Source organism: Nerophis lumbriciformis, linkage group LG02, assembly GCF_033978685.3.
Source record: "Nerophis lumbriciformis linkage group LG02, RoL_Nlum_v2.1, whole genome shotgun sequence".
NCBI lineage: Eukaryota > Metazoa > Chordata > Actinopteri > Syngnathiformes > Syngnathidae > Nerophis > Nerophis lumbriciformis.
In genome coordinates, this window is record NC_084549.2 from 25,181,585 (window position 1) to 25,205,000 (window position 23,416).

The window sequence follows — 23,416 nt, forward strand, 5'->3', positions numbered from 1 at the left end:
CACATTATACAAATATACATTATAAAACCAATAAGAAAACGGGAGCTCTAATTTTGGGAGTCTGAATTAGGATCAGAAGTTCCTATATAAACATTGCGTACTCAAGTCGCCATTTTGTATTGATTACTGCAGCTGTGCACTGGATTCATTCACAAATAAAAACTACAACTCACAAACACTTTAGAGTTAGGCTCCACCATCAGAATGTGTACTTAAACTTATAAAGATCACATGGATATTATTCAGTGAGTTGATTCACCAAAACTAACCTGTTATACAGGAGGAAAAAGCACACAGGACGTTTCAATTGTTCACAAACTGGTCGCGCTCATCAGAATGACAAGACACTTCCGGTCTGCAGGTGATAGCATTCAATTGGGAAGAAACGCCCTACTGGCCCCTACTGACCAATGTGAATACTGATAAATGTGGAATGACAGCTCCAAAAACGAATTAAAACCACAAAATAAAATAAATAAATCAACACAAAAATGTGACACATTATGGGTGGGTCACATATGCATGTACAGTAGATGGCAGTATTGTCCTGTTTAAAAGTGTCACAACATTGCTGTTTACAGCAGACGAACTGCTTTACATAGACGAAATGCTGTTGTTGTGTGTTGTTGCCGCGCTGGGAGGACGTTAATGAAACTGCTGTACAATAAACCCACATAAGAAACCAAGAACTCGCCCTCGATCATTAGCTGTTTATATGGTGGGAAAGCGGACGTGAGAACAGGCTGTCAACACGTCACTCAGGTCCGCATGGAGCTGGAGGCCACGCCCCCTCCAGCTCCGCCTGAATTTCGGGAGATTTTCGGGAGAAAATTTGTCCCGGGAGGTTTTCGGGAGAGGCGCTGAATTTCGGGAGTCTCCCGGAAAATCCGGGAGGGTTGGCAAGAATGTATATAAGTCTTATAATGAAGGCAACACATGACGTAAGTGTCTCTATTAGTTATATTCGCCTACTATCAAAATGACTTTAAAAGTCTTATATAAGTCTTATAATGAAGGCAACACATGACGTAAGTGTCTATATTAGCTATGATAGCCTACTATCAAAATGACTATGTGGCTGAAGCAAATCTTCATTGACAGAAATGTTGAAATGTAATATTTATTCTACACATTTTTACAACATTAGAAACCATTAGTAAATCAGAGCTTTTAATGGCCAAAGGTATAGGTGTGTCCAAAGGTGGGTCCACTAGCAAAATTGTAGCACTTTGCCTAAAAAGTGCTGGCCTGGAAGAGAAAGTGGCTGCCATATAGAAGCAGAATGATTAGATCTTATTGCATATGATATGCATAATGAATAACAAGGTCAAAATGGATGTTTCATTGCGTGAGCAACCGGTGAAGAAGTTTATGTAATGGAAACGTTGCATACTTGCATTCCAATGAATGGTCATAAAATACACCTGTCATTATCATAAACATAATCACAAAATAACATTGTTGTCTACTACAGAGCTGTTTACCATTTTTGACCACACGAGTCAACAGTTCCACTACAGAGGGGGCCGGGACCCACTCAAATATTAACACTGAATTAGTAATCTTACTATTTGATTTTAATCATTTTAAATATTTATATGTAATCTACTTAGTTTAATAGAATAAACATTATTAAATGATATGAAACCATGTGTTAATTACAAATAATATTATCAAGGCTTGGGTCAGGCTGATAAGAAAAATAAATACTAATCAAATATACAGCAAAAGAAGGCACTCATGAAGATTGGTAAAAAAATAATAATTTACATACAATTACGCAGTGCTAAAATAAATTCTGAATAAAATAATACGAAATAAAGTTTCTTAAACAGCTGTAAATAAAATGCATGTGCAAATAGAAATACATCTTCACCACTTCACATATCATTTTTGCGCTTAAGTTACTTTGTGACTTAAACGCCAGATTTTGTTCTGTTAGATATTGTCATTACTTCCCCAAGTGGTGGAAAAGGTGTATTACAACTGAGTACCACAGCGGAGAAACTATTTTTTTGGTGACCGTCTTAAAAAACACTGGTTTACATACACCAATCTAACATGGATGCATATGCAAAAGTGCAATATATTCATCTGTACAGTAATCTATTTATATCTGCACCTTATTACTCTTTTATCCTGCACTGCAACGAGCTAATGCAACAAACTATCGTTCTTATCTGTACTGTAAAGTTCAAATTTGAATGACAATAAAGGAAGTCTCAGTCTGAATGAGCATCTGACAAAACCCAATATCGACAGCCCCAAGAAAGCAATTAAGAAAATTCAAGGCACTTGAAATGTCAATTGTTAGAATCTCCAAAGTTAAATGGAGACATATTTACATTTGCAAATCTTTAATAATACTACATTAAGTGTAGCCAAAGTACTTAAACGCACCATGAACTACAACAGAGCATATAGTATTTGGGCTCCTCCTTTCTATTGTTTTGGATGCAATTTAGGTCAAGTTCAATTTCCCAGGAGTCAGGGTGGGTCTTTGGATTCCTGTCAATATTCTAGATTTAAAAAAACAAAACCTGACACACAATCAGATGCTTCGAACCACAAGTAGCTTTTTATATGGATTCTCCCACCAAGGTTACAGACTGTGAGGCTAAGTACTGGTGAGCAGAGTAATACTGGTGAGCGAAAGGCTTCTCCATCATGTCACAACAAGCCAGAAACTGTAAACTGCTTGTCTACGCACCGCGTCAAGAGTTCAAGGAATGACGCATCGTATTACACAAACTTTATGGGACACGCCCCCCCAAAAAATAAGTCATCTCTCCATTTTGTGAGAAACATTTATATGCACAAGAATGTATACTCATATAGATTAAAATAGTGATATGAATAAATGTATGCTTTTATTCAAAACCATGATGTGGATTTACACTTATTTTGGTGCTAGAAAAGGAACTACTGCTGCAAAGTAAGCTCACACTCACTCACATTACAAGCGGCAACTTGTCCGTTGTAGACACATTCTTCCATGTAAACGCCATACAGAAAATAAGTTGGTACTTTCATTTAAATGTCTTCAGAATGAGGGATGGATTCAAGTCTTTCCATTGGTAGTTGATTGTTGGAAGCCCTTCTGAAGACCATTTAGGTGTTGGAAGTGAAATGCAAAATAATGGTTGAAGAAGCAAAAGCTCCTTTCACACATATACCTTTTGATGCCGGGGGGGATGTGCCGCCTTTTTTTCCTCTGTGTCGCTGTTTTGTGTGAATGAGGGGCAATCAAAGTGGACCTGCAAATGTTCCGTCTTTGGAGGTAGTATCAGAGCTGTAACAGAGGCGGGACGGCAGCTGTGTGAAAGGAAACGGGCTGTGTTGTGGTGAACGCAACTGTGTGTGAGTGCGCAGACATTCACAGCAATGTTTTCAGTCTGGGAAATGCTGAGGATTCACATTTCTGAGCCGCCAATTAAGTGGAGTCTGTGTGTGAGAGAGGCGAATGTGTGCGTGGTGAAACAGCTGCGTGGACATTGTGCGTCCTCTCCCACAGATAAGCAGAGAGAACTTGGTGTCATTTTTTTCCAGGAAAAAAAACCCAAGGCTGTCTGATGAGTTCCGCCTTATCGACTTCCTGCGGGTTATTTTCTATTCTGCTCTGGCCAAAAAGTTCAAGTTACGTGATGCTGTGTCATGAGGAAGGGGAAAAGCCTTTTTTAGTCCGTTTGCAACTTTGTATTGCCACCATTTTGAATCGTGAGGCTCTTGCTAATGGTCCGGTTTGGTGACAGGAGGGGGGACACTTCTAGCGACCTTTGTTCTTCTTGGCATTTCCCTACAGGAAGAAAAAAATAACAGCTCAGTTTTCATACACCTTTCAAGATCTATGCTTGAGTTCTTCCACTAGACATGGGAAACATAACCAATATAAGAAGTGTGTTGATTGTGGGAAATTGATGCATCTTAAAGCAAATGAGGCAAAAAGGAGTGCACTACTTGGCTGCAACCAGCAGAGGTGCTGTTGATTTAGTCTCAAATATTTGATGGTTCACGGAAGAACAATATGATGTTCGTAAGGATGTGTCGATCGATTGGCCACTGATCAGTATCAGCCGATTTTGATATAAAAGTACATGATCACCATTACAAATGTTCCTTTAAACCAATTTAATTTACGGAAAAAATATCTGGATATATATCGTATATCAGCCAAAATATATTGGGATATGAGTTTTAGTCCACATCTCCCAGCCCCATACTAGTGTTACCGACAGTGCAAGCCAAGTTTACAGGGATGTTCTCAGTGTTTGAAGGTTGCAGTATGTCTTATGACGGCACTGTGTTGTATATATGAGTGCACATGTGTGGTACTGTGTACGTTGTTTGAGTGTTAACAGTAACCTTGTGTTATTTAAAGGTGCCATATGTAATAATTTCATGTCAAGTCATCATTAAATGGTCCTGATATGTCAAAAGGCATTAATAAATCATGTTCTTTTTGAATACCTTAATACGGTAGTTCAGCCGTGATATGCTAAAATCAATATTAGATTTACAGCCCCGAAAGCTTGTTATTGTTTTCATTTCGATGCCCCCCACCACCGCTTGACTAATTAGAAAGTCAGTGAGTGTGTCACATCCAGGTTGCCAGTTACACACTGCCACCTTCATCTAGCTACTGCCACTGGTAAAGTTACTAAACATGTCAGACCTTAGTAAATCTAAAAGGCGTCGTTACAATTCTCAACGTATTAATGACAAAGCCAGGAACAAATCGAGGATTTTTATCGAGAATGCCTTAGAAAGATTTTTTCATCTGACGTCAAACTTGCTAATTTCCTCTTTGATAGGTAAGTAAGGCATTTACGTTTTCTTATTACTTGTAATAAATGGAACTGGACATTTCAGATGTAAACTATATTGTCCAATAAAGTCTATGATCTTGTCTAACAAAGCTAGTATGTTCGTGCAACGAATGCTTAGCATGCTAGCCCGGTCAATGACACATCGACATATAGGCTAAAGGGGGAAATATATGCCCGTTAGCCTGTATGTCGATGTGTCATCCAACTGACAGGGCAAAATATATTTTTTGACAAATAAAACCTATGTGGATATGGGTAGTGTCAGTGCCTATTTTGTTTTAAATATGCTGAGTGCTTCAACCATTTCAGGTGACTACCTCTTGAAGTTCATCGAGAGAATGCCGAGAGTGTGCAAAGCAGTAATCAGAGCAAAGGGTGGCTATTTTGAAGAAACTAGAATATAAAACATGTTTTCAGTTATTTCACCTTTTTTTGTTATGCACATAACTCCACATGTATTCATTCACAGTTTTGATGCCTTCAGTGACAATCTACACTGTAAATAGTCATGAAAATAAAGAAAACGCATTGAATGAGAAGGTGTCTCCAAACTTTTGGCCTGTACTGTATGTAAATATATATATATATATATATATATATATATATATATATATATATATATATATATATATATATATATATATATATATATACACAGACAGACAGACATATATATATATATATATATATATATATATATATATATATATATATATATATATATATATATATATATATATATATATATATGTACATACACACACATACTGTATGTATATGTTACTTTGCATGCAGTCTGCTTTCGGCCCCTGGCCAAATTTTTTTTAAGCCCAATGCGGCCCCCCAGTCAAAATGTTTAGACATCCCTGAGTTAAATGTTTTGTAATTGACAGAAATCAATGATTATTTTAGGCAGTACAGGTGAATTAGTGCTTATTGCTTGGTGGTTTCATGAGAGCAAAGGGAGACAAAGTGAAAGCTAGCGTCCAGATTTCAAACATGATTTAGTATTCCTTTCAGGATTAGGAAACATGCGGGGTGTGGTTTCTGCCCTTGCAGCAGCTTCCATAACACGCATCTTGTGTCTCATCATTCAGCAACGAGTGCAGAAAGCAAGCAGGAACATGCACACCAACAACTGACGTCTTCATAGTGTGCAGTTCAGACCTAATGTGTTTGTCACATGGTGTTGGCAGGTGCGTTTGCCATCAGTCTTTGAAGCAAAGCACCGTGCGACCTCTGACCTCAGCATCCAGCTTGTCACCAGCCGAATCTTTACAACATCACGGCTCCCGGGAGACCACAGACTTTCATCACTTGCTTCTCAGAGCTTTTGGTTTTCGTTCTTTAAAGTTGATAAGAAACAAATGAGGACGTGCGCAGCGTACCTTGCCGCCCAGTTTGAGTGTGTCGATCTCCTCCCTCTGTTTGCTCAGCGTCTCGTTCATGCTACACAGGTGGTCGCTCATCGTGCTCAGCTGGTTTTCGTAGCTCCTCTTGGTCGTGCTCAGTTCATCCTGTGTGGCGAACAGCAAACTTTGAAAGGGAGTGTGAGCCACCAGTCTGGGGGACTGTTGATTGTTGGAGGAGGCTGCTTATGAAGGACTTGGACAATGACAGTTGGTAATATACCTGCAGGTGTGTGATCTTCTGATTGGCCCGCTTAATGTCCTCCAATAAAGTCTCCCGCGATCTTTCTGCAATGGCTAATCTCTTGGCCAAAGCCCGACACTGGAAAGAGACAGAAAAAATGTAAGGCTTAAATTATTGGCACACAAAAATATTGAATTTTTTTCATGCATTTTCATCTTTCATTTTGACTACTGGCGCTCTTCCGCTTTGTATGATTAATTAATGAATTAATTAATGAAATTAATGAAACCGTTACAATTAGCATTACTGTTGCCATTGCTCCCCATAAGGAATGGGCAAAATGGCCGAAGATTTATATTGCGATGTATATTTCAGCCTCCTGCGGTAACGATATAAATTACAGTATGTTAATTGGTATTTACATGATAATAGAATGGGTAACAAATGCTCCTAATTTGGCTAATGACATATGCAATAACATACTGCATCATTTCTGGTTGTATTATTTTGTTAAAATAATTAATAATTTTCTTGCTAATTTACTGTTAATATCTGGTTACTTTGTGTTGTACCACATGTGTATCTACACTTCTGTTAAAATGTATTAAACACGTATTCTTCTGTTGTTTGGATATTTTACTTTAGTTTTGGGCGATACTACAAATGTGGTTATAGATTCAATAAGAAGTAGTTACAGGAGCAATCAATATTGGCCATACCAATGCTGATACATCACATTTTTGAGATCATTGAATTATTACATTTTTGATCACAATTGTAATCAGACAAAAACACAGTATCAATAAAATATTGAAATAATTTCCTACTATTGGCTCTGATACTTTAGGTTTTGCCCTTGAAGTCCTTCTGTGTACTGGGACTTATTTCCTGAGTTTGTAAACAATTAAAAAATATATTGTGGTAGTACAAAATATTGATCTAACCACTGTAATACTGACCTTATACTGATACTATACTTGGTATCGAACACAATATTTTTTAACTAAGGAAACTTTACGTATGTTTAACTTGTGTGTCATTGTGTGCTTAGCGGGGTGTGCTTGTGTAGGTGCTAGCTCCTAGTAGCCTAAAGTAGATCCTTTAATGTTTACTTTTTGTAAATAACTTCACTAAAATACAGGAAAAGGCACATATACTTTATGTGCTTATTGGTGGACATTTGGATGTTAACTGGCTGACCAACTTTGCACAGGTAAACACGCTCTAAGAATGTTTGTAACAGAGCTAATGCTTCTTTTTTTGCTCATATCGGCAAATATCTATATCGACTTGAGAAAACCCCTCGTTACAATGTCATTGAAAGGTACATTTCAAATACAGACAGCCCTTTTATTAATTGTAAAAGATTTCCTCGATCTAGTAGAAAGAATAGTCGATTTAGCATGTCTTGAAAACATTTGTAAAAAAAATTATTACACAATTTGGCTGCAACCAACAGAGGTGATTCGCCCACCATTGCTTACATTTAGGTGTCGCATGTTTAGCTAATTCACGTCCTCCAGTGATAATAATACTTGTAAGAAACAGTTTATTTGTCGTCCTGGAGGTGACTTAGAAGTGGCTTTGTAATGTGGAGGGACATTAACTGCTAGCGAGGACGTGATTGTTCACTCGTCGCTGTCAAATATGCAGGACACAGCGAGAATGTGTCATCCACATGCATTATCACAATGCATGTGGATTAAAAGCTATATCGTCAGCCACATTTATATCATTTATATTGCGCAACACTACACTCTGTTTTGAGTCAAAAACTGGTAGCCATGTAGCCCAAAACTGGGTCAACAAACCTGACAGAAAGGGAGTCACTTTGTTTACTTCATCTGCAGAATATCAAAATAAGACATTTTCCACCCTTAACTACTCATATCAACCCAAAATAAACTCTAAAAGGCCATGTTTAACACCCTATGATATTTTCTACTTGTCGTCCTACAGTTTATGCTTCCAATGTCTGGAAGGAGCATATACAGTGTTTTACCGCATTTTTAGTTGACTTACAAAAAGATAAAGAGAAAAGGTTACGTCTTTTAGAGCATAATATCAACGTTGAAGTGCAGGCTTCACCTCAGAGTGGAAGTGCACTGCCTTGCTGTCTGACACCTGGAGCTGAGTGGTGAGCTCTCCCACTCGTGTCATGTAGTGAGTCTTTATCAGCTGCTCCCTGGACTCTTCGTCTGCCACCTGCAAAATACAAGCAATACGGTGCAACTTGGAAGAAAATATCCTGTTTTGAACTTTTTCACCAGAATGCATGGTCACTTACATGCTCAGCCGAAGGTACAGTACATAACATGCCGACCTGGGGAGAAGAGACATAAACACAGCTGTTGAGTAGACTGCAACAATCAAAGTTATCTATTCCAAGCCTGAGCAGTGAGGTAACCATTTAGGATTGTGAAGTGTTTGTTATACAGTGAAACCTTAAATTAAGAACCCCTCATTATATTAATTTTTCCATTTAAAAACCACAAATTGAATAAACTATGATTTGTTGTACAAACCTTGTCTCCCTATACGAACATTTCATCCACCCATTGTGTGCCTTGCAGCCATTTTGTGCCAGGCATCACATCCATTGTGGGTTGGCTTATCGGGCTCCGATGCTCTTTCAGTCAGCACAGCCCTGCTGTTGTTAGCCACTGTGCTGAATGCTACTTTGTGTGCTTTTAAGCCTTTTACAGCATTTTTTTAGTTTACGAGCACAATCTGAGTCCAAAGAAAGCAATGGACCAGCGATGTGTGGTTTGAAACATTCAGGAAGTATCCACAGCATTGTCTACTCCGCCCCCCCCCTTTCTTCTGTTGCACACCAAGAAGATTAACCGTCAAAGTAATGTGGGTTTTATTTTTTTATTCCTAATCATTGTAGCAACCTGTTAAAGTTACATAGTTTTGTGATTGCAAACTGTGAGTGCACCAAAGGGCTAGTGACAATGTGTGTGCGTGTCGGTGGAGCGTCTGAAAGTGAGGAAAGGTCACCTGTTGTTGCTGTTTTGACTTTGTTATTAAATAGGAAGTTGATCCATCCCCCATTGTTATGATTGTTAAAGTACCCATGATTGTCACACACACTAGGTGTGGCAAAATGATTCTCTGCATTTGACCCATCACCCTTGATCACCCCTTGGGAGGTGAGGGGAGCAGTGAGCAGCAGAGGTGGCCGCGCTCGGGAATCATTTTTGGTGACTTGATGCTGAGTGCCAAGCAGGGAGGTAATGGGTCTCATTTTGACAGTCTTTCGTATGACTTGGCCGGGGTTTGAACTCACGACCTACCGATCTCAGGGCGGACACCCTAACCACTTGCTGTGCGGCACTTAATATCGTGTTCAAATTGTACAAACTTTTTCTAAAATATGGACTTTTGTCAAGGCTGGAACCCATTATTCATATTTACATTGTTTCTTATGGAGAATTTTCAATATTTGAACTTTTTCTATTTACGAACCCTGTTCAAGAACCAATTAAGTTAGTAAATCAAGGATCCAATGTAAGTTCCTCCTGGTCTGCCAGAGAATAAGACGACGTAGCAACTTGGAAACCTTGTCTAGTATTTAGACTTCTTGAGGTTCTCATTTTCCCCCCAAAAAAGTGACGAGCCACTTTTTTTGGTTTTATTGTAGATTTTTGAAGACTATGTGCTCCCCCACGCCTCAACTTTTTATGAGGAAAAATCAGCAACTATAAAAAATAACATGCATAACGGTCAATTATGCAAATTAGATGATGCCAATGCTTACACTGAGTTCTCTCTATTGTGCTACGTCAGCATATTGGGAACAAAAGAGTTGTATCATATAAAAGTAGAGTGAGAGCTAACAGCCAATAATATATTTTGTTACAGAAAGTGACAGACTCAATCCCTAAACAGCAGTAAAGCAGTGACAGTACCAGGCTGGTGCACATGGTCTCCTTCCCAGCAGCCTTCAGAGCCGTCTCCTCTTCTTCATGGTTCTGTGTGACTGTGCTGACCGCACTCTTCTGCAGGTTCGGACTTCCCTCCAGAGCTGCCGCGAGCTGCGTTTCCAAGTCCGCAATTCGCTGGTTCTCCTTTTCCAGGCGCACTTTCCCAAGTTGAGCTTCCAGGAGCCAGTGTTCTTTTTCCTGCTCCAGACGAGTAATCTTCTCCAGACTCTGAAGCACCTGTAGGGGGAAAATAAGGAAAGTCAAACTGAGGTCAAATCAAATGTAATCACATCATTTGCAAAGTTGGATTTGGCTACACTAAGCTAATTTTGCACTACCTTCTAAAATGGTAATCATCTTGAAAAGTATGGTCATCATGTTTTGCGTCACTACATGATTTATGAAAGCACACAGAATCAAACATGCTTGCATAGCACTAAATGATCTAAAGTCATCTGACAGACGTGATTCAGGAGGAATCATACCTGCTGAGTGAGACCTTCTCTACTCTCAGTAGAGCTGGTGAGTATGCGGCGGTTGGACAGGGCTTCTGTGTATGGAACAGACGGTGGCCTGGGCTAAACATGAAACATAAACAATACGATTGATTAATAACAAAAACCTTCACGCTATGACAAAGAATTGATTAAATAGAATGCATTGTAAATGCTCCAATTAACACGTCAAACTACCGCCAGGTCATTAATGTGGGCCCGGTCAAAAAACATTGGCATTAACAACTGTGGCAATAGACAAGCTACTGATTAAGTTTTTATTCACTCCACAAGACAGAACTAGCAGCATTTAAAGCAGGTGCGTCAAACGTATCGCCCAAGGGCCTGATGAGGTTTAATCCGGCCCGCGGTCCACAAGATGAGTTTGCTAAGTACAAAAATGAGCTGCAATTTTTAAATGAAAAAATAAAATAAATCCATTGGATGTAGCAATTCTGTTAGGCAAACAAAAGGTTTATGGTGGGGCCAAGCAAGTATGTCAATAGATACCTGGGAGTATGCCAAGCAAGAGGTCCAGAGGTGCACAATAAAGCGTGGCTTAGGCTCCACCCCCTTGACATAAATGAAACCTAAAACCCTCCGTTTTACACCCACTGCTTTGAACACATTGTGCTTCGACACCCTCATTGCCCCAAAATGTTTTGTCAAAAAAGAGAAAAGTTTAGTGAATTCGATATATATAGCGCTTTTGTCTAGTGACTCAAAGCACTTTACATAGTGACCCCCAACATCTAAGTTACATTTAAACCAGTGTGGGTGTCACTGGGAGCAGGTGGGTAAAGTGTATTGCCGAAGGACACAACAGTAGTGACTCGGATGGCGTAAGCAGGGATCGAACCTGAAACCCTCCAGTTGCTGTCACGGACACTCTTCCAACGGAGCCACGCCACCCCACAAGTGGATGCAAAGTGTATAAGTCAACCCTCATGAGTAGGGTCCGTGTACGTTAGCCACCCGTTTTACTTTTAGAATAGAAAAATAATTTAACATAAACATCAACTTTTCCCGTAAGATTGATAATATATAACAGAAAATGGATTGTTATCCATTATCCGAATTTATTCATGTGTTTGAAAATCGAACATGGAAATTTAAACGAGTGGAAAACTATTTTCTCTATTCCCTGTTCAATTTGTTTAGAGATATAGGTGGATTACGCATGCGCCAAGTCTCTTTTGAGGATCTCAGTCTGTGAGTGACCAGGAACAACAGAAGAAGACGAAGACAAAGAACGGTGTCAGTGTCGTACATAGAATTTTGTCCAGGTCAAAAGTTCCTTTCTAATTTCTAATGTCCAGAGACCTACTCAGTGGCCTAGTGGTTAAGAGTGTCCGCCCTGAGATCGGTAGGTTGTGAGTTCAAACCCCGGCCAAGTCATACCAAAGACTATAAAAATGGGACCCATTACCTCCCTGCTTGGCACTCAGCATCAAGGGTTGGAATTGGGGATTAAATCACCAAAAATGATTCCTGGGCGTGGCACCGCTGCTGCCCATCGCTCCCCTCACCTCCCAGGGGGTGATCAAGGGGATGGGTCAAATGCAGAGGACAAATTTCACCACACCTAGTGTGTGTGTGTGACAATCATTGATACTTTAAGTTTAACATGGGAAGTGACACATTTTATTGGTTCTCTTAATATGGACGGCGTGGCTCAGTTGGTAGAGTGGCCGTGCTGAGGGTTCCAGGTCACTCACTAAACTATAACCGGATGGTTGTGACGTACACGGACCGTATTTGATATCTAGAATAATTTTGTATTATTATTATCATCTATTTCCAGATAGGCTGTAACTTGAAGTTTGTTGGCTTTGACTGCGTCTTCTCCCCGTCAGCCATGTTGTAATTTTAGTTCTTCATATGGAGTCTATTTACAGATGTAAGTTCTAACTATATGCTACATGTTATGAGAAGGATTTTAGCATGCATGTACGAGCCAGTCTGCCCCACAACAAGAAGATAGAAACAAAGGAACTTATTGACTACAACTGAAAAAACAATGGCTGACTCCCACAAAGCTCTTGAGGTAAACCCCTACCATGTATGAAGATATATATCGATGATACAACTTGGGCAAAATATGTCACTATCATCTAAAAATCCAAACAGCTAATTTTGGAAAGAGGCAAAAGTGTGTTAAAAATATATACGCTACGCTTCCATGGTTTGGATGCAAATTTTCGGGATTTATGCAGATCCCAATTACACAGTAACAGGTAAGAAAAGTTGGTTTTGCATATAATGACCCTTTTCTACATTGACCAGGTGGTCCAATTTCCACTTCCTCATGCACTCCAAATCATTATTAAAGTGAAATAATTACATTGTCGTAAATGATGAGTTTTAAATATTGGAAATAACAGCCGAATTAGGTAAAAAAATAAACAACCTCCCAGCTATAATTAGAAGGTCACAGTGTCACAGTTTTTAATATTTAGCCCCCCTCATAGTAATTGTATACCATTGCAGACTACAACCACAAAACACAAAAAGAAACATATTATTCCATTTCTACCTTGCTGCAACTGTTGTTCTGTCCAATTAACTTTTCACCAATCTTACCTTCTTGAGAGCGTGAATGTAAGCTGCTGCTTTCTTTTTATTAGAAAGCATGCTCTCAGCTTGCAAAGGATTGAGTACTGCTGTGCTTCCTTTGGGACTGTAGCCTGACGACGTGAAGAAGTCCAAGTTGTTGCTGAAAAACGTGGCGAGCTGCAGGAAAACCACAGAAATTAAAGGTCATAAAATAAAAATCCTAAGCATCTTCTGGAGCTGGAAGGAAAGCAGTGCTGGCTGAAAATAAATGTCTGTAGAATTAAGACTTGGTCTCAAATAATCCCTTCAAACAAATTGTGCCAGCATGTGTTCAGTCCACTGCACTGGGCTTCCTATCGTACAAGTCTTGATTTAAAAAGAGAAATCACTTATCAGCAACTTTGGCTGAGAGGCAGCTGTAAAAAGTGTGATTGGGATAGTGGCTTTGAACATTTAACTGCTGCCCACCTGAGTCCTGCCGCTCAGATAGCGCTCGCTGAGGCGGCAACTCAGCATGATGATGGCACCGCTACAGTGAAAACTCAGATCTGAGCGTGAACGTGAACCTGACTGCCCACTTCTGGTCGTACCTTGCCAGTGCTGCTGGTCAGTGATCCCAGAGAGCCCAGCAAACATTCTGTGGTGGTGAAGAGTTTCTGTGTTACAGTGGGGAGCTCCTGCTCTAAGCTGGCCTTCTGGTTGTAGTGCTTTGACATCTCTGTACACACACACAAGATTAAATACAATACATTTGTATCTACATATACATATACAGTATATATACACATATATACATATACAGTATATATACATAGTTACATATACAGTATATATACACGTACATATTTATCTTTTTGCACATATATGTGTATGTGTGTGTGTGTGTGTGTGTGTGTGTGTGTGTGTGTGTGTGTGTGTGTGTGTGTGTGTGTGTGTGTGTGTGTGTGTGTGTGTGTGTGTGTGTGTGTGCGCGTGTTATATAGGATGTGGTTTACGTGCTCCAAGCTGGAAGACTGTGGGATATAATGCTTACAACACATTAAAAAGTTAGGGCCCTCTAGGCAACCATGTAAAGGTTGCAAACAGCCCCTTTAGGGACACTTAATATGTATGTCTACTTTGTGTTCTATTTTGTACCAAGCTGTTGTGTAGCTGCTGGCTCCTAGTAGCCTATAGTGAACCATGTTTACATTTTGTAAATGACTTCACTAAAATACATGAAAGGACCAACTATGTGCGCTTATTGGAGGACATATAGAAGTTAACTGGCTGTTGAGCTTTGCACAAGTAAACGTGCTGCAAGACTGCTTGTATCAGAGATCATATTCACGATTTTTAGATGAAAACCTAATATCTGATGCTTGTTTTGTTTTTTTGCTGGTATTCGGATCTGACACCCCTAAAAACCATCGAGACGACTAAGAGACTAACAAGTTGACTTCCCACCATTGTCCAGAAAAAAAGAGATAGGTGATTGGGATGGGAGTGCAAATCAAATAAGCTCATGGTTAATACTCACAGTAATTTCTGCAAATGTGCAACTATCACAATACATTCCAAATAATCAGCGGTGTCCCCTCAAGAAAGCCAGGTATTTGTGGGGAAATAGGCAGAAAAAGCCTCCTTATTGCCGTCGAGCATTAAGATTAAACTCTTGAAGATTAGAAAAGGGATGCGGGGTCTCCTGAGGCCAGACTCAAACAGTTTGATATTCAGTTAAAGCCAAATTTGCACAAAATTATACTTTTATCATGTCTAGTGTCCACAGCATTGATGTGGCTAAAAGGGTAGAAGAGGTGTTCAAGATGTTAACAACTCTATTTGACTGACAGAAAAAAGTCTGTTCACCTTTAACAGCATCATGCAGACTGTGCAAGCAGGCAGCCAGTTGTGTAAAGACAGTCGAGGTGCTGCTTTGTGGCATGGCATCCAGACGAACACCTGACACACAAACAGCATTTATTAAAATGTGACAAATACTTCTGTGAGGAATAACAATCCAAAATCAATCAAAACGATTGAAAAATCAACAGTAACCTACTGGGTAGTGCCAAGAGGTTGATGTAACTCAGCAGTTTCCCAAAGACTGAGGTGACTCTCCTAATATCATTCTGAAGCTCTTGATTCTTCACTATTAGGGCAGCAGAGCAAAGAGGAGTCTGGCACTCCTCCTCTAAACTGGAGAGGAATTGATGATATCAACAACGGTGGCAACCGTGCTCTGTCGTCTTTACCACACACATACATGCAACAACACCGCTGACCTTTTCAGTTGATAAGGAAGCAGCTTTTGGAGAAAACGCGTGTACAAGGAGAAATGATCGGTGAAGTTCTTCAGCTTGTCCACAGTCTCCTGCAATTTAATCACAACAGGAGATAAATGGTGACACGTCTTGAAGGTGTTAGCACAATGGCTTTGTCCTGGAAGAGCTCACAAGCATTGTGACTGTGTCTTCGGTGATGCTTTGGTGCAACTGCATAAAACTGTCCTCCAGGGGGCGCACATACACTGCATTCTCATGCAGATATTGAGAGAACTGGAGGAAGAGTTGTGCACCATCATTAGCAAACACATATTAAATGTGAGTGTTAACATTACTAACCTTCTGGTTCAGTGGAGAGATAGGCTCAATGGAGGAGTCCAGTGGATAAATGTGGACTCTCTGCTCAGTGTATGAATGCAAGTTTAGCAGGCCAGCCACCAGGTCCTGAATGAAACTTAAGGCCTGGCCCGCCACATCCCGGGCTTTAAGCTGTATTTAGCAAATAACATGTATATAGATCAGCGTCAACTCATAGTTACATCTTCATTTTGCTTTGGTTGATTATTATTAGCTGCACTTACAGCATTAAATACAACTAACTGCACAGTGTTAACTGAAGTGTGGCATAGAAATGCAGAGCATTTTTATTACATTTACAAATACGGTACCTTAGAATATGGTTTGACACAAACATCCTCAGGAACCCAGTCTGAGATTGGCTTTTTTTTTTACTAATCCTCCCCCAGAGTCTACCTTTTTCCCACGTGGCGACCCATCAGCGTTCCCATTTTCTGTAACCCTGTACAGTGTTTGTTTGTCTAATCTTGAACGGGTTTGTGCTAAAAACAAAACTTTGTTGTACTTGTGCAATTACAATAAAGATCAATCCATCCGATATAAACTACCTAAATTACTGACCGAAATATATGTCAACACCTTATTCATATTTTCGGAAGACATTTTTTTAAAAACACATAAAATAAGAACAGGTAAATTGCAGTAAAAATATAACATTTCTTCGCCTCCTTAACACCTTTTGAGTCACTTTTTCTTTTCACTGTGTCATCGCCACATCTTTTAAGGTCACTGGTGTGAGTGACAAGAAGAAAAGCTCTGATTCGTCTGGAGCCACCTGCTTGTTTGCATTTAGAACTCTCTAGACACCGAAGAAACCCACATTTTTCAGACTTTTTTCATATAGGAAAATACTGTCTTTTACAGGCGCATTTCAATGATGTAGAATATTTTATATATTTTATATTTATTGCAGTAGCTCCACTCAAAAAGTGAAGCTTAGATTTTATTGATTCACGACACAGAGTGAACTATTTCAAGACTGTATTTCTTCATAATGTTGATGATTATAATTCACAGCTAAATAAAAACCCAAAGTTAAAAAGATTGATCTACAAAAACTTCCTGAGACTTCAATTTATATTTTTGTCCTAATTGAATTACTGAAATCAAATCCATTTTGCACGATATTTTAATTAATTGATACAGTATGTGCCTGTATTGAGATCAATTTGGAAATACCTCCCTATTGACAGTGTCAATAAATAAGAAAAAGTATAATTATCGATTATCGTAGTAATCGATTAGTTTGTTTGATTAATCGAGTAATCAGATAAAACTCACTTTATAGTCTCAATGTGTATTTTAGGAAAAATTGTTGAAATAAAACAAAATTCTGATTGCATAACCTTCATTCTTTTTTTGAATAAATGCACATCATCAACATTTAAATTGCACTTTGCACGTGTGTGCATTAATAAAAATAAATATCTCAGCTGTTTTCCACCACACAGACCACGGCACCGACACACAACACTTATGTGCGCTCTATTGCAGCAGCCGTGCCGAAACTACTCTATGTCCGCATACTAAAAGTCTCTGGCAATTTATCAATTTGTATTAGTTACTCTCATTAAACAAATCATTGAAGGAACATAATATAAATCAAGGCTTTTTGTATTATAATTAATTCAATAATCGTGCTGCCCTCTCATTGAAAAAATGCAATTATTTCCAATACAACTGTGCTATTAGAGTTCCGTGGATTGTGTCAATGTCTGTTTGTGGACAATGCACTGAAGTTAGCATTCAAAATGCAAAGTTAAAGAATACGTTTTAGGTGAGACAGCCATTAACACCCACCTGATGTCTTCGATTGTGTGGCGGCACATTTAGACTGTTGTAGTCACTAAATTCTGCAGGATTGAAGGAACAAAGAACATTTTCACCTCCTCAGCATCTTAAATTTTGTCGATGTCTGTTTTCAAGAAACGAATACTCACTGGTGTCGTTAAAGGGCACTTTCTCTTGGATGACGCTGCTGCTTTGTTTCAATTGTCTGTTGAGTTCTGACTGGCATCGCCTTAACTGTTGCTGACTGTACAACAAAAAGTACAGCCGATCAACTTGATGACTAACAAGGAGTAAGTCAAAAATCCTAAACTAAAAGAAGACCAACATACCAGTCTTCTGTTTTCAATCGGCACTCTTTCCTTTCCATCTCCAGTGTCTGTGTTTTAACCTAATGCACACAAATAGATCAAGTAAACGAACAATCTCACAATGACTCATCTTCTTGGCCCATCCTCACCTCCAGTCTTGCCTTGTCACTCTGCAGCCTCTCGATGGTTTCCGTGGACTTGGCGGTGAGTCTGTCCACAACAGCTTGGTGCTGCTGCGAGTCTCTTTCTAGCTCCTCCAGACGCGCCCTCATCTCCGCCTCCTGCCTCCTGTGCTGCTCATCTGCCTCGTAAAACTAAAAGAGCAAAAGGGAGAAGCCAAAAATGCACTGAATCCTGTACTTTGAACGTTTCCAAAAATATCAAATGAAATCTTTACTTGAATGTGAAGCCTCTCGTTTTCTTCAATCTTTTTCTGCAGGTCTTCATCAAAAACACTTTGTGTTCGAACGCCATGGTGTGAGGGGGAATCTCCTTTATTCTGAAGAACAAGAGCATTTAATCGTTATTATACTGTCCAACTGTACCTGCAATACTTTGTGTGATTCATTATAATGTTACTGTGCATCTATTCTTCCACCTGTTTTAACAGTGTTATGTTTGTTCAGCAGTGGTCTTTAAAAAGGGGAACCTCAAACCCCAGGTGGTCTGCGGAGGTACTGCATAGTGGGTCATGAATTTTTTGGCTGATTAGACTTTTTAAAATATATTTAACTGTATGTATTTCTCACAAATGTACTGGTTTTTTTTACGGACCATTAGCCGCTACCTTTTTCTAATGTTTTGAATGGCTAATTTATGTATTTTTCTTCGCTAATGGCCGTTTTTTTGTATTCAACGAAGAGTTTTAATATTAACCCGACAAGAGACACAGAAAAGGTGTGTTATTGTTTGTGTTATGGCTTCATCTTTTGGATGTATTTGCTCACTGCAGGTGCAGCGGGTTCAAAATGTACTTTCTGTTTCATGCCGGAAGAATATTTGTCCATAGCGTTTCTGCCCGAATGGATTTTCATTCATTACTTCAAGCAACGTTTGTAAGTTTTACAATATAACTATAACAATACATACTTACTAAACAGTCGATGTGTGATATCTGTAGAAGTGTTTTCATGCATATTTGTGCGTGCTATTGTAATGTATTCAAGCTTGCGTCAACGGCATTAAGCGAATATGTTGTTATTAACTTACAGTGGTATTCTTTTTTTATTGTTTCAGTTTCATAAATACAACAAAATGTCACTTTGAAGTTATTGAGTCTGTTTAGCTGATTGGAGAGCTTGCTTCCGCAGCTATTGGGTCCATGACGATGACTTCGGTTTTGTTTCATCAGCAATTTAACTGCCGTGTTTCAGGCATCGTTTGGAAACAATTAGGGTATGTAAATAAACATTTATAAAATATTTGGTACCAGTGTATATCTGCGGCTTACAGTCCAGTGCGGCTAATATAGGGCTACACGATTATTTGAAATAGAATCGACATCAAGGTTGTTTTTTTTCCTCCGCCGTTGACCGGCATTCGAGTGACAGACATGTTGGCCAATCAACATTGTTGAGTCTTGCGTTTGTTCGTCTCTCGCTTCAAACAAGAAGAAAGACGTCTAACTTTGTGCATCGCTCTCAGCACCTGAACGTGTTTATTTAACACTGGAAATAGCTGAACAGAGTGACACCTCTTATCAGTCATTAACAATCTTTGTCTCGGCGGAGACGAAAGCGGGGTGCCGCCGCCGACACACTCACAGTACAGAGAGCCTTTTGACTCGCCGGTGAGAAATGCAAACTAACACAAATTAGGAGGAAAAAAGATTATAAAGCCAAATGTCATGTCGTTCATAATGAGGATTCATAATGTTCCCAAGGCTCTGTTTAAGTGCAGGCTGGTTTTAAAGATAATGTACATGTCATTATGCGTCTAGTATATCAAAAGAAACATTATAATAACAGAGATTTAAATGCCACCAAGTCAGCTGTGGCTGCATTTCCAGGTTTGTGATTGGAGAAAATGTGCATGACAGCAAGTGTATGCGTTTGCGTGTATACATAGACAGTTTTGAAACCACACTTGTGTGGATGGAGATTGTTTTAACCCCAAATATGCGTTTTTGAAACTATCTTTGTTCGTCTGGACATGGCCATAGACTCTCCCAGATAAATATGCAACGTTTTTGCTCGGGTAGGGTTGCATTTCATGATTTAACTTAGCGTCTACTGATGTTTGTTTCTGTTGCACACGCCGTTTACGAGTAGCGTGTTTGTCCCCGTCTTTAAGAAAATATAACTATAGATGTCAACATTGTGTATGTGCTAAAAGATTCATTTATGATTGCTGCCTTTGGTAAAAGCTTAACTCTTTTAGGTTTTGCTCACATTTGCTTTCTTTTATTTAGACATGCGGAGTTGGTGCTTTTCGAAACACTCGTAGCAAACATGTGTTTAAGAAATACAAATAATATCAAGATAATACTTTAAATGGGAAATAACTGTTAAAAGAATATCAAACAAACCTTTAACAAAGTGATCACTGCAAACTCATGCATTCTTCAACTCTGCTCCCTTGGACTAGAGTGTGAGCTGCATGATTTTCTCGTCGTCGCTTCCACAAATTGTGCACTTTTTCGCCCTTTTTGATAACTTCTCGAGGAACTCTGAAGAAACTTTTATTCTTTCCGTAATTTGAACGGTTTGTACAGCTGAAAACAACACAAGCAACGGGCATTTTAACCATTAAGCCTTTCTAAAGGCTTAATGGTGCCTCGTACCAATTGAAAACACAGGTAGCTTGACCACCACCAATATTCATTGAGCCGGACGTGACGTCAAAAACATCTGAGGAATACACTTACTATCCACTGAAAATGACTGCCATGATGGTCTGAAGAGCTGGCAACAAAAGTGATTACCAACACAATTGTGTCTTGCCTACGTTCAAGAATGATGGTGGTGGTAGCGTCACTGTCTGAGGCTGCATGATTGCTGCCAGCACTGGGTAGCAGCGGTTCACTGAGAGAAGCATGAATTCCTACATGTATTTTGGCATTCAGCAGGAGAGCATACCGTAATCCCTTGTATGTGATACTTGATAACGATACTTGAGATATTAAGAAATAAAGTTAATTTGCAATGATTGACTTAATTATTATTAGCTTTGAGGAGCAGCACCACATTGCGCATGGACACACGCCGCTCGCTTCTTGTCAGTCGGGGGACTAAAATTAAAAAGTGTCAGTCAGAGGCGATTAACGTTTGTGATCGGTATTAATCGGCAATGGTGATCACATACTTTTTCACAAAAATAGTCCAATACTGATCGGCACATCCCTAGTGATATTGTATCATGCAATTTGATTAACACAAGATTTACTCTTGTAGGAGACAAACAACGTAAGGTATTAATTCCTTGTCTCAGACAGAAACTACACTATATGATCACCTTTCCCTTTTTGCCCTTGGCTTCACTGGCAGCCAGCTCCTCTTGAAGCAGCTCCACCCGCTTAGCCAGCTGCTGGTTCCGGAAGCTGAGGCTGTCCATCTCCTGCTCCTGCTTCCTCAGGCTCTGATCCCTCTGCTTCAGCTGCTCCTGAAGATTAAGCATAGATTAAGTATAGATCCTTGTTTGAACCACATCTAAATTACTGCAATATCTTATGGTGTAACACTTATCCAAGTTATCTAGATACATTACAAATCCTTCATAAGAAAGTAATACGATCCATAACTTGGTCAGACTTTAATGATCCCTCAAATTCACTCTTTTACAAGACGACGCTTCTGAAACTCACTGAGAGTAACTTTTTACATAACGCATGAGTGATGTATAATGTGGTATATAAGTTGTGAGCTCATTCCTATCACCTCATCCACACAAACACATTATACGAGAAAAAACTGTGGCTAAAGGGCAAACGCCGTAAACTCAAAGGCACAAGCTTTAGTATAATGTGTAAAGGCCCACATATCTGGAATGAACTTGACAGTCCAATCACACAATTTACTTCAGTGAGAACATTTTTAAAACTTTTGAAACATTAATTATTGCTACATTATAACACACCATGAACCCCAAAAGATGAAAAACAATACCGATCATACAAAGCAAGAGATGTATTATTGTTTAAAGTAACATTAATTAATAAACATCTATCATTATAGTATGCATACTGCAATAGATATGCACAATATTGGCAAATTACAATATGAAAGACTACCAACTACCACAAAATGAATTCATGAGTACAAATTAAAACTGTAAGGATGTGTGAATGTATGAAATGATTTAGGAAATTGTTTAGGATGTAAGCATGTGAGAATATTATTAATGCTGTACCTTATTATCTTACATGTACTGTATTGGGGCCCCCGCTTATAAGCTATTACAGTTTCCTGGGAGTTTCCCTTTTACAAAGCCCATACAAATAATATACAATGGTTAAGTGTATAGATTTTTATAATGTTTCATAAATAAAGAGAGCGATGATGCGATGATGAAGCAGTATATAAAATAAGAATCATGCAGCACGCGGATGTGAGGTGCGATTAGCACAGAATCATTGGCAGTTGTATTAGTTATAAACTGTGTGTGAGACTGCAACCAGATGTTGTATGGCTGTGGTAAATGGCAAAAATAACCCCAAAGATGTACATTAATGATCACACTTTACTTTGAAGGAAGCTGAGTTGGCCTGCTCATCAACAACCGCTTTCTTCAGCACCTGGTTCTGGGCACGGAGCTGTAAAAATAGAGCCCAAAGTGGCACATCTGAGTTAAAACTGTCAGAATGTATTACCTTGTGCCACTTGTTTTTCACTATTCAGAGACTAGGCACAGAAATAAAACCATAAAAGAGACTAAAATGTTGGTGTGTGAGTAATAACCACATAGTCAGCATTTTGTGACTAAGATATGGCAGTTTACTAACGGAGAGATCAGAGTGAAAGAGGAAACAGCACACACTGGATGTGCAGTCAGCTGACATGGAAACAAAGGGCACTCACACGAGAAAACACACACTTAACTGTCATTTTAAACCAAATACACCCTATAAAATGTTATAAACAAATGACCATGTGATATTATTTATGTCTTCTAGTATATCTCATGTTTCAAATTACACAAAACGTTTTAAAGTATATCCTAAAGACTAAGCACTCATTAGGTCTCCTTGCATTAATCCTTCTCTCTGATGAGTTCCAATACAAGAGTGCAATCTAAAAGACAGTAGTGCTAAACAATCAACACTATTATGCATCTAAATCAGGAGTCCTCACATTGTGGTGC

The 23,416-nt window shown here is 39.1% G+C and overlaps 1 protein-coding gene across 1 annotated transcript in view; it reads right to left on the minus strand.

Moving 5' to 3' along the window:
• Nucleotides 1-2,793: 2,793 nt before the first annotated feature.
• The window catches only part of ppp1r21 (protein phosphatase 1, regulatory subunit 21), a 23,084-nt gene continuing 2,461 nt past the window's right edge, over nt 2,794-23,416 (minus strand). Inside the window, exons 2-22 of the mRNA XM_061959293.1 lie at nt 22,800-22,868; nt 21,572-21,718; nt 18,516-18,617; nt 18,268-18,432; nt 18,140-18,198; nt 17,960-18,054; nt 17,820-17,872; nt 16,002-16,151; nt 15,834-15,935; nt 15,663-15,751; nt 15,440-15,576; nt 15,247-15,339; nt 13,989-14,116; nt 13,426-13,575; nt 10,834-10,926; nt 10,334-10,585; nt 8,707-8,742; nt 8,508-8,624; nt 6,459-6,557; nt 6,215-6,343; nt 2,794-3,796 (exon numbers count right to left, since the gene is read on the minus strand). Coding sequence (XP_061815277.1) covers nt 3,767-3,796; nt 6,215-6,343; nt 6,459-6,557; nt 8,508-8,624; nt 8,707-8,742; nt 10,334-10,585; nt 10,834-10,926; nt 13,426-13,575; nt 13,989-14,116; nt 15,247-15,339; nt 15,440-15,576; nt 15,663-15,751; nt 15,834-15,935; nt 16,002-16,151; nt 17,820-17,872; nt 17,960-18,054; nt 18,140-18,198; nt 18,268-18,432; nt 18,516-18,617; nt 21,572-21,718; nt 22,800-22,868 — 2,295 coding nt within the window. The 3' untranslated portion in view covers nt 2,794-3,766. The remainder of the gene's footprint in view (nt 3,797-6,214; nt 6,344-6,458; nt 6,558-8,507; nt 8,625-8,706; nt 8,743-10,333; nt 10,586-10,833; nt 10,927-13,425; nt 13,576-13,988; nt 14,117-15,246; nt 15,340-15,439; nt 15,577-15,662; nt 15,752-15,833; nt 15,936-16,001; nt 16,152-17,819; nt 17,873-17,959; nt 18,055-18,139; nt 18,199-18,267; nt 18,433-18,515; nt 18,618-21,571; nt 21,719-22,799; nt 22,869-23,416) is intronic.